At 33.0% G+C, this 12,500-nt stretch overlaps 1 protein-coding gene across 3 annotated transcripts in view; it reads right to left on the minus strand.

The window, feature by feature from the left end:
* LOC122633414 (serine/threonine-protein kinase NLK) overlaps nucleotides 1-12,500 on the minus strand; it is a 98,984-nt gene that overhangs the window by 33,788 nt on the left and 52,696 nt on the right. For all 3 annotated transcript variants that reach the window (XM_043821255.1, XM_043821254.1, XM_043821256.1), the window contains exons 2-3: nucleotides 8,026-8,155; nucleotides 6,774-6,829 (exon numbers count right to left, since the gene is read on the minus strand). In XM_043821255.1, coding sequence (XP_043677190.1) covers nucleotides 6,774-6,829; nucleotides 8,026-8,155 — 186 coding nt within the window. The remainder of the gene's footprint in view (nucleotides 1-6,773; nucleotides 6,830-8,025; nucleotides 8,156-12,500) is intronic.

Raw genomic sequence — 12,500 nt, forward strand, 5'->3', positions numbered from 1 at the left:
TATCCCATTCGTTCTATTTTCTACGATCTATAACAACGACGTCGTTTGACACAATATCGCGTTTTTACCACAGAGCGATTTTAATTTATTAGAAAAGTCATTCTATTTCTTTCTTTTTTTTTTTTTTAATGTTTACATTATTCTTTTTTCTTTTTCTTACTTTATCCTCGACAAAAATTTTTCGACGATAATAGAAACGTGCACGATGCAAAATTGTTGCGTGGATGATTTGTTTTTCCTTTCGTTTAATTTTCTTTCTTTTTTTTTTTTTTTTTTTTATATATATTCTTTTTTCTTCATAGTAAAAGAATACATAAATAAAAATAAAATAAAATAAAATAATCTGATGATTCGACGGATAAAGTCGGATCGTTACTATGCGTATAAATTCTGTCATTTATCAATTACTGATCATTTAAAGAAGTGAATAGAGCGATTAGCATAGTCAAGTATACAGCGCAGTCGAGTGGAAAAAAGAAACGAAAAGAAAAAAAAAAAAAAAGAAAAAGAAAAGGGGAGAGAAAAAATGTAAAGGAAGAAGTTGAATGGCTGTAGGCACGCGATGTGCTCGCCATAGGCGATATAAAATTCGCTCGTTGCACCCTGTCGGCTTTATGAGGGATATTTATTTGAGAAATAAGAGAAGAGAGAGAGAGAGAGAGAGAGAGAAAGAGAGAGAGAGAGAGAGAGAGAGAGAGAGAGAGAGAAGCGGTTTAATCGACCGAAGAAAAGCCTCGCCTTATTTTCTTCGATGCTTCAAAAAGATTTGTTTTATAATGTAAAGCTTTTATCTTTATTTTAAGAAATTTTCAATTTGCTAAAAACGATATTAATTTATCTTCCCTTATCTTCCTTTCTATCTCTTTCTCTCTCTCTCTCTCTCTCTCTCTTTTTCATAATTAAAAAGCTTTTGTTATAATCTAAGAAACGCGAGCAACAAGGAAAAATCAAATTTCGTTAAAAATTAATTAAACGAATTATTTCTTTCTATTCGGAGACATTATGTAATCTCTATTACTGATACGAAAAGAAAAGAAGAAGAAATTGATATAATAAACTTGTAAGGAGTTAATAACAAATTTTAAAAATATACGTAGGACAAGTGACTCTGAACTGTGAATAAAATTACTCGTTCCGGAGGTTTTCTATTTCTCAGAGAAGAATCTTTCTTTAACGTTCGCAGGATATCAGATCGAACAACGAGATCGAACACTTCAAACTAAAGGATATTTGGAAAGTAAAATTCTTGAAAAGAAAATATAATAAATCGTAAAAGAAGAAGAAAAAAAAAAAAAAAAGAAAAGAAAAAAAGAAAAAGATCACTTAGAAAAATCACTTCTCTTAAAGTAACCCCTTGTGTACGTATACCTATCCAATAAAAATATGTTAACGTCGAGAGAATTGATGATCATCGAGTCTTTGAAAGTGCTTTTGATTAATAAGACGAATTGTTGTATTAGCAGTATAAAAAAAAAGAGAGAGAGAGAGAGAGAGAGAGAGAGAGAGAAAACAGAAAGAAAGAAAAAAAAAAGTGAAAGAAGAAAAAGAAAGTGTGGAATGAACGATAAAAGAGAAGTACTGCTAACGTCAGAGTGGAATATGTATACAAGCGGACGTAAAACAAGCATCAGACCCTTTCTATCTCATTTGCCTTTCGGAAACACCATAAAGCTTCTCCCCGCATCCGGTCGAGCTCGTTCGAGCCGGACGCTGTATGCTGCTACTCGAGGAGGAGGTAAAACTGGCCCTCCTCCTCCTCCTCCTCCTCCTCTTTCTCCTCTTATTCTTTGTAGGCGTGCGATACCAAGCTAATGCGAGAGTCACGTGCGATTTCCGTGTTCCAATTATAATATCTATCTCTCTTTCTCTCTCTTTCTCTTAGTTTCCGACATAGCTTTCACGTTCAAAGTTGTAAGCTTTCATCGAATTAGACAAAAAAAAAAAGAAAAGAAAAGAAAGAGATACAGACCATCTTCTTTTTTTTTCTAATTCTTTTTCTACTTGTACTTGTTTCAGTTCGTCTACTTCGTTTACTTCTTCTTGGCTTCTTATACTTCTTCTATTTCGTACTTTTAGTTCCTTTTTCTTACCTACGTATACTTCTGACTTTCTCTAGCTACTACTACTACTACTACTACTACTACTACTACTATTATTACTATTACTAATCTACTACTACTTGTAACTATTTCTACTTGTATTCTCGTTCTAATTCCACGTTCACTATTACTAAAACTTCCAATTCTCACGTTTACCGTGTATCCTCCATATTTCTATTTCTCAGACTCGCGTACACACAGTCTTCTTCTATCCTTTCCCTATGGGCTGTCATCATCGATCCTAGATTTATTTATAGAAGCTCTCTTCGGCCTCCATATCGGCTTGCACTTGGCGATTTCTGTGTTTCCTCATTCGTACCAGAAGCATGTGCCGACTCTTGCCCATCTCTTAATAGATATAGCATACACGCGTAATATATATATTTCGCAGATTGCGTTTCATCGTATAATACGTCTATATTCCATTTAAATCGGGAATTATTTTACTTAGTTAATGTGTGTGTGTGTGTGTGTGTGTGTGTGTGTGTGTGTGTGTGTGTGTGTGTGTGTGTGTGTGTAATCATTTTGATATTTATAATCGTTTCATTATTCATCCTATATACACGTAGTTTCAGTTTATTAGATTTAAACTGATATTATTATTTTATTTAGTCGATATCTGAATATCTTCTTGATATCCGGTAATTGTTACATCAGCGATAAATTTCAATTTACGTTTAACTCGATATTATTAGAAACGATATATATATACATTATCACTGAAAAACGATAACGTGTTTATTTAAAGAAAAAGAAAAAAAAAGTAATTATCATCTCCGCGATTGCAAACGATGTTACATAAAAAAAAGAGAGAGAGAGAGAGAGGAAGAAGAAAAAGAAAAAAGAATTGTTGATTAGAACAATAGAGATTCGTTTGGATTCATAATACACTTTTTATACTCAAGTTCACTCTCAACGTTATATCGTAATACGTATAAGAAGAAAAGACGATAAAACAAGAGGCGTATCCAGAATTCATTACAATCGATATCAATATTCTCGATGATACGGGTACATCCATATCTATGCGGGTCTATTAATTACTCAAGTATAATATCGTGTGTCCTAATAACGTCAGAAGATATAAATTTTATCGTAATATTAGTCCTTCCTTCCTTCTTCTTCTTTTTTTATTATTATTATTATTATTATTATTATTATTATTATTATTATCTTGGATAGATTGCGAAGAACCATAAATCGATTCGTTGATGAATAACCGACGTAACTTAATCGCGAAAATAAATCAATCTTTTCTTTTTCTCCAAATAGATTGATCCAATATGAATAATCCCCCTCCTCCCACCTCCCACAACTCACTCTCTTTTGAACGTAGAAAAAAAAAACCAATAAATAAAAGATAAAAAAAAATATTCCGCCCAATTATAAATCTCACAATTAAAGAGATTGCATTGCAAAAAAAAAAAAGAAAAGAAAAAAAGAAGAAAAAAAACTAGTAGATATGCGTTCTATAAATCAGATAACAAAAGAGAATAATAATCGATCATAATCGATCGATAGACCGATTCGTCGACCGGTCAATTGTAACACGAAGATCTAATCATATCGTCGTCATCATCATCATCATCATCATCATTATCAATATTATCAACATCATAATTATCATCATCATCATCACGATCGTCATGATCTTGGAGAAGCAACAATTTCGTCGAAGTGTGGTATCGCAAACTCGGTACGAATGATTAGACAAAGTAGAATCTAGGAGAGTTATCGGGGGTGCAACACCGTGTCGTAGGTCTATTACTCTTCGAACAGGTTGCATTAATAATCCGTGATTATGATCAGCCTAATGCCAGTAGCGGATTCAACGCATCTAGCCAACGTTCATGGTATATTCATAGCGATAGGAGGAGAGAACGTCCTTCGTAAGCAGTGTTAGAATTCAACGAAGCTTCCGCCCCCTATCTCTCCCTCCCTATTTCCCTCTCTCTCTCTCTCTCTCTCTCTCACTCACTCTCATTCGCTCTCTCTCGCTCTGCGGTTTCCGCCGGCTGTGGTGACGAGGACGCAACTCTACGCCCTGATCCTGAGTGGTTCCTTAATTAGAAATCAACCGGTAGCTTTATCGGTTAAGTTCCTAGTTACTTCTGTGGTCGATGCCAGCGGCAAATTTCAAAGCAGAAAATCTAATCTCCATATTTTGACATACCTATATATATATATATATATATATATATATATATATATATATAAATATATATTAATATATATCAAACTCTACTTATTTATAAATAAATATGTATGTATGTATGTATGTATGTATGTATGTATTCTAATCTCTAGAATAGATACATTCGATTCAAATAAAAATTCAATTGATACATAAACAAAGTTTAAAAACGAATCAAATATATAAATGATTTAGTCAACACCTTTTAATCGTCAATATATTAACTGTAATAAAATTGGAAGAATAAAGAAAGAAAAAGAAGAAAAATGTATGTAGAAAATAAGATTCGATAAAAAGAATGATCGAACGACTGCGCGTATTAATCTCTATTTATCGATCTTAAAAAAGAAAAGAAAAGAAAAGAAAAGAGAGAGAGAGAGAGAGAGAGAGAGAGAGAGAGAGAGAGAGAGAGAGAGAGAGAGAGAGAGAGAGAGAGAGAGAGAGAGAGAGAGAGAGAAAGAGACACTAACGCTCAACAACGATTATTCGATGAAAATATAAAAATCGAAAAAAGTGCGAGTAAGAAATAATCTCGGAAAGATAGAATTATTATTGTTTTGAATAGAGAGAGAAAATGGATAAGAGGAGATTCCGAGTGAATAATTCTATTGACTCGTGTATGAACTACGTAATCTATGAGATGAGATAAGGAAAGAAAAAAAAAGAAAAGAAGAGGGAGATATAGATATAGTGAAGAATAAAAAGAAGAAGAAGAAGAAGAAGAAGAAGAAGAAGAAGAAGATGCTGCAAAGCATAATAACCGGCATTACTAATGATGATTTACGTTGTTGCAAGGAGGTCCACAACAGAATATGAAAGAGAAAGAGATGTGTATCTATATATGTATCTCTCTCTCTCTTTCTCTTTCTATAGAGAGAGAAAGAGAGAGAAAGAAAGAGAAAGAGAGAGAGAAGATTGAACTGATTTATCGGATAGGCACGACCGAGATTAACTTTAAGAGCGATTGCTTTGATCCCGTTCTTTAGAAACTGATCGGCTTCTTCTTGATCGATGGAATAGATCGATCGATCGATCGCACGGATCAAAAATTCGATAATTAAGCATATATTTTCAATGTTACAGAACCGTGAAGTTACTTCGAGGAAACCTCGATGATCGTTTCTAAAGACTTTAATCGATGAAAACTTAAATAATAATTATCGAAGTAAGAGACAAATTGATAATACGTTATTCGATATAATACGTATTGAAATACGGTTAATCGAGTAAACAGACATTAAATATTTAATCGAATTAATTCGGAAATTTGAAAATTGCTTTTATAAAAATTATATCCATTAATTCATCTTTACATTTATAAAATCTTACGTCTCCGAACACCATCATTACCCATCAAACTCGAACGTTCATTTTTCATGTAAATAAATTCGACGATTGCGAGAACGTAGATAATTTCCAACGAAAGAAAGTGTAATTTGAAGGAGAAAAGAAAAAAATATCGGTTTCGATCGTTTGTAATTAATTTTGTCGAGAAATTAATTTATAATTCTCTCTCGATGGGAAAAATGGTTTTTCTTCCGTCCATTTTTTTTTTCTTTCTTTCTTTCTTTCTTTTTTTTTTTTTTTTTGTTGAAGAAAGAAGAAAGAGAAGATATAGACGATAGATTCGATCGTTCGTTATCGTCATGATCTCCGAGAAGCAACAAAACTTTCGTTGAAGAAGTTTGGTAACGCGAACTTCGTACGAGTGATTAGACGTAGCTTCGTTACCTCCCTCCCCTCCGTTCCCTTCCCCCTCCCTCTACCTTAACCCATACCTCTCTCCACGTCGATTAAATCTGCTCGTATGGATCACATCGGCGTATTGTTAACCCATCTACTTCTCTTCGAGTAAAATAATTATGGCGAGCAAGCCAACACACAGGATGCAGTGTATCCGATTACTACATACATATTAGTACGCAGTAGAAACGTATTACTACGGTAGGGATATCGGATCGTTATTATTCACTATCTATCTATCTATCTAACTATCTATATATGTATGTATGTATGTATGTATATATGCATGCATGCATGCATGCAAGCATGCGTGCATGCGTGCGTGCATATACGTATGTACATCGATCGTTTGGAATTCTATTCGACGCGGATGAACTCCCACACGAAAATAATTTACGTAGTAGCGATACTTCCTTCGCACATTCCAACGTTCTGCAAATTTTCCACGTCCTTTTCTTCGTTTGCAGTTTTTCTTTTTATTTTGTTCTGTTTGTTTGTTTGTTTGTTTGTTTGGTATGTTTCTTTTTTTTTTCTTTCTGCTCAATGAAACAACGAACGACGAAACGATAAAAGATTAAAAAGAGAGTCAAATATTACCTTTTACTTCTCAAAAATTTGTCCTCCGTATATATATACATATATATATATATATACACACATACAATCATATATATATATATATATATATATATATATATATATATAGATAAGATGGAAAAAAAGAAAAAAAAGGATACATTTCTTGGAAGAAGTCGAGATGCGGCGGTTGCAAGATATCCAGGGCCGAGAGAACCTGAAAAATAAAAGGAAAAGAAAAATGACGAACGACGAATTAAGAAAGATGGAAGAAGAGAAATTAAACACATATTCGTTCTATTCTATATTCGTCTGAAGTAAGAGAAAAAAAAAACGAGTTATACGAATGAAGTATATTACGATCTATAATATTACGAGAAAAACTTATTATCGATAACAGTGACAATCTTATAAACAAATATTCTAACGTGATTGACAATTGACTTGTATAAAATAAAAAAATAAAAAAAAAATGATGGAGATGAGAGAAGTGAGTTGAACGAGAATGGGGGTATAGACATTTAAAAGGGAAGATAAAATCGAAGCTAATCGTTGGGAAATCAGGAAATATAGAACGGCTAAACTAAACTTTCGGTATTGGCAATACAATGTAAGAGAAGAAACATCGAAGAGATGAAGAGAAAGAGAGGAAAAGAAAGAGAGAGAGAGAGAGAGAAAGAAGATAGTAGAGTGTGCCGACAGCGGATAATCCAAGAAAAAGGATCGACTCGAGTACATACACAAACATAGCATTTACGAGAGCAGCCACTCGAAGAGTTAAGGGTTTTGATGCCTTTGAAGAAAGTTTCTTCGAATGAAACTCGAACATATATATATATATATATATATATATATATATATATACACACGCACACAAACACACATATGCATATATACACATATATATTCGATATATACAGATAAAAAGAGGGACACAATGTGTGTGTATGCGTGCGTGCGTGCGTGTGTGTGTATGTGTCGAAACGGGTAGGTATACCTACTCACTACTCTCATGATACTTTAAAAATCCAAACTCTTTGAAAAATAAATGTACTTTCGTGGCGCAGTACTCTCGAGTAGCTCGACTCGGTAACTCAACGGAAAGAGAGAGATTATGATCACGGGAAACGTGAAGGAACGAACAAACGCGACCTCCTCCTAAAGAGGAGGTCTTCCTACTGATTCCCCTTTTTTATCTTTTTCTTTTTTTTTTTTTTTTCCTTGTCTTTCTCATACCAAATACAACATATAGAAAGTTTTACTTTCTATTTCTTCTTGTACTATGTATACCTATACCCTCGATCTTTCTTATACCTTTAATTTTAGAAAGAAACGATAAACGATAATATTATACTACTATTCGATTGTTCTATATCTATAACGTGTGGATATATGTATATATTAGAAACTCACGTTTTCGTGTTTGAAGAAACAGAGCATCTTAAGTTCCCTGAAAACGCGTTTGCTGCTGACGAGACTTTGAAAGACATTCGGCAGTTTCTTTAAGGCCACTCTCCTACCATCCCTCGGATCCGTGACAGCCCTGAAATATATAAAAAAAAAAGAAAAATGATAAATACGATAATAATAATTCATTTATATCAATCAACAATAATCAATGAGTTTAAATATTCATTATCACGATTATCTACTTCCTTGACAGAAAGAGAATAAGATATTATGTTAAAGAATGAAGTGAGTAATAACGGAGATTAATTTATTTCGAAAGAACTGACTATATTATTCCCAGATATATGATCCAATCTCTGTTTGATAATGAAGAGGTACCACAGAAATACGATCGATAATAATCGAGGAAAATCACATATATACAAAGAGAGAGATAGAGAGAAAGAGAGAGAGCAACCTATAACACCGAAATCGATGTCTATTAACAGTGATTCGTCGACCAACGAAATAATTATTACTCCTGCAAATTAGCAGGTTTATGGCGGTTCGATTTCATTGCTAGAGAGAGAAAGAGAGAGAGAGAAAGAGAGAGAGAGAAAGAGAGAGAGAGAAAGAGAGAGAGAGAGAGAGAGAGAGAGAGAGAGAGAATGGGAGAAGGGGGACAGGCTATGGTATCTCTCCATATACCACAAACTGCTAGTGGTCATCCGGTTCTCTCGATCTACCTTCGCTTTCGTTCGATGACCAATTCCATTTTCGACAATTCTAGCAATACGAATTCATGTTGGTACTATTGTCCAGACGGACAAGCAGACACACCGGCAGACAGACAGACAGGCAGACGGACAGAGATAGAACGAGTCAACGAACTTGATAAAATAATTTTGAATTTGAAGAGGGAATGAGAAATTGCTTTTCAATCACACAACATATCGTAAATCTCGAGATCACCACCAGGGCTTTATATCTATCTTTTTTTTTTTTTTTAAATGACTTCACTCGTTTACAAAAAAAAAAAAAGGAGAAAGAAAGAAAGGAAATTTTTAAGAGTTATCGAATAGTTTGTGATAAGAAAGAAAGAGATATTTATTTCCATATAATTCAGATTTTTTCTATTGAGAAATGAAATACAAAAATATATATATATATATATATATATATTTAAAAGCGTGTATACGCAACACGCTCATGCGGTATTAATTTCTGTCGGATTAACACTTAAAAAAAATACTTTGATATAATTCAAATCTTTTTTGTTGAAAAATAAAATAAAAATAAAAATATGTATATATATATATATATATATATATATATATATATACGTGTGTGTATGTGTACACACACATATATGGTATTAATATCTGTCGGATTAACACTTGCAAATGGATTTATGTCAAAGGAGATTTAGATTTAGAGGAAATACATACGTGACTACACACACACACACATTCACACACTATGTAATCACACATGCACACATGTATAGATACATATATAGAATATTACACGTATCGTTATAACGTCGAGCATCCTGATCCGTTTTCGTGGAAGAAAGTATCGTGGTGGATGCTCGAATGCACGCAAAAGCTATGAGTTAGTACTCTCTCAATGATGATGAAATATGGAACGAGTAGGGGAGGATCAATAGGGTCTTTCGCTCTACGGGAAATTTTTTTTCAAATCACGTCGTATCGAAAAGAAATTCGAGTTATTATCGAATATATCCATTCAGAAAATATTTCTTCGTATTTCATTTAAAAATCATATATATATATATATATATTATATACATAGATATTATATATAGATCCTTAACATCACATTAAAAAAATGAAAAAATTTTTTATTTTTAAAAACTCATAGACAAAAAGGAAGAAAGAAAATCAATATCATATTTTTATTCCGATATTGCTTCTTCTCTTTTCTTATACTATAATACACTATAATGATCAATATTTCTGACGACGTGGGATTCGTAAAAAAAAAAAAAAAAAAAAGAAAAATTATCTTTCGTGAAAAAAAAAATGCATACAGAGATATCGCATTTCTTGTTCCTTTCATTAATTTCTTTTTTATTTCTTTTTTTCTTTTTTTTTTTTTTTTTACTTCTTTTTCGTCTTTCTCTTCGTATTAAAAACGAACGATCGAGTAAAACGTAGTACCTATTAGAAATGAAAAAGAAAAAAGAAAAAAAATTTGTCGCGTGCCATAAGGAAGAAAACGATCGAACCGGCTGAGTAAGCCGGAATTAGAGCGTGCAGCCTTCGATGCATATCCCATATATATGCGATTCAGGGTCGTTCCACTCGAAATTCGTGGCTTCGCTTCCGTGATGCTCAGCAAAGAGAGAGGGAGAGAAAAAGAGAGAGAGAAAGAAAGAGAAAGATAGAGGGAGAGAGAGAGGGAGAGACAGACAGACAGAAAGAAGGAGAGAAAGAAAGAGAAAGAGAGAGTGCGTTGAACCTTTTCGACGGTCGTCGTACCTTTCTTTCTTCCGTCACCCTTTTCACACAGTCAAACGATCTTTTTCACTCTCTTTTATTATCTTTTTTTTTCTGTTTCCTTCTTCCTTTTTCTCCCTTTTTCTTTCTTTTCCCTATTTTTCTTTCTTTTTTTTTTTTTTTTTTTTTCATTTTCCTTTAACTCTCCAAGAAGAGTTACTTAGGTCGAGCACTACGTTCGTTGGACAAGAAAACAACGATATTTTTAAATAGTCAAGTTAGTGATATCGTCGACGATTAAAACACGGACTTTGAAACCGTGTAGAGTAGTCTTTGCTTTTATCGTATCTCTTAACGCATTCTTCTTCTTCTTCTTCTTCTTCTTCTTCTTCTTCTTCGTATATATTTTTTCTTCTATTTTTTTTTTCTTTTTCTAATATATTTTTCAATATAATTCAATAACTCGTCGATTGTAGCACGTAGTTTTTTTTTTTTTATTATTGTTGGAATTAATTATGTTCATTTTTGATATAGATGAGTAATCATTGGAGTTATTGAATCATGGTTGTTACGAAATTTTCTTGTTTGAAAAAGAATTGTGAGAATAGAAATTATCATTGTATAGTTATTTGCTATTGCATTAGGAAGTATGTGTGTGTGTGTGTGTGTGTGTGTGTGTGTGTGTGTGTGTGTGTAGCGAGGAAACAAGCACGATTTGCACTTGAAAGGTTTGAAACATATTAGGTTCGTTCTAATTTCAAACACACCACGAGTGTATTAGTATAGACGTAACGTAACACGAACGACGAACAGAAATCGATTTAATGATCGATAATAAAGCTAATGGCTTTGGTCGGATTGGTTATGTCTTTCTTTTAATTCTATAAGAAAGGACGAAGAACGAAGGACGATGATATATATACATATATTTTTTTTTTATATCCTCCATTTGTTTTTTTTTTTCTTTTTTTTTAAGAGACATCTTCGCATCTTTACATTTTGATAAAGCAAAAATGTCTATCTATGAAATAGGAAAAACAAAAATATATATATATATACACCTATATGACATTTAAACGTTGAAATATCGGACGATATTTAAATTTCAATAAAATGCAGATTTATGAATATTTATCGACGGTAAACAAGTACAATGTGGCGTGCGTATTCGTATGCTCCGAGAAGAACGGAGATAAAGCTGACGTGCCGTGCTTGCAAACTGCAATCAAAAGAATACAAATTGATAGAGTGTACACACCGTGTACACTAATACACATATATACATACATGAAGATATATATATATATATTGAAGCTTTCATCTTGCTACGTGGTCACGTATTTAAAATAATAAAAATATATAACGAGAGATCTTTAATCGTACGAGAGAAAAAGAGACACAGATAGAGAAGACAAATTCTAATTATCTGTATATTTTTCGATGAAATTTAGAAAAACAAAAAATATATACACATGAGTATATATATATATATATAAATTTTAACTCGTATTTTCTCGATCCTTCGAAATTTTTATCGTCGGACAAAACAGCAGCTGCACCGAAGAATCACCTGCAAAAATGCACCTGCCCTCTTACTCGAGCGTATTACTCTCATTTCTTGATTTCGATCGATTTCATAAGATCTACAAAGACGATGAAGAAAAAGAAGACAAAAACAAACAAACAAATAAACAAATAAATAAATAAATGCCAAAAAATAAATAAATAAATAATAAAAAGCTATCGAAAGTTTGTGAGAAAAAGAGAATTAAAGAATCGTGAAGTGGTGAGAAAAATTTGACAAAGGTCATGAAGATCACCGATAGAGAAAGAGAGAGAGAGAGAGAGAGCGAGAGAGACAGAGAGAAAGAAAAAACAAGTACGGTGACCTTGAAAGGCGGGCGTAACCTTGGGAGTAGAACAGTACGGCTTCCGCATTGCAGGAGTGGGGAGAAGAAGGCAGCATTGCGAAAGCTTTCCCTCGGATCAATTCGAGAGACGAGGCACAGCATCGTCTTTTCAAAGCTTCTTTTTCTA

Source organism: Vespula pensylvanica, chromosome 12 (assembly GCF_014466175.1).
Source record: "Vespula pensylvanica isolate Volc-1 chromosome 12, ASM1446617v1, whole genome shotgun sequence".
Classification (NCBI taxonomy): Eukaryota; Metazoa; Arthropoda; class Insecta; order Hymenoptera; family Vespidae; genus Vespula; species Vespula pensylvanica.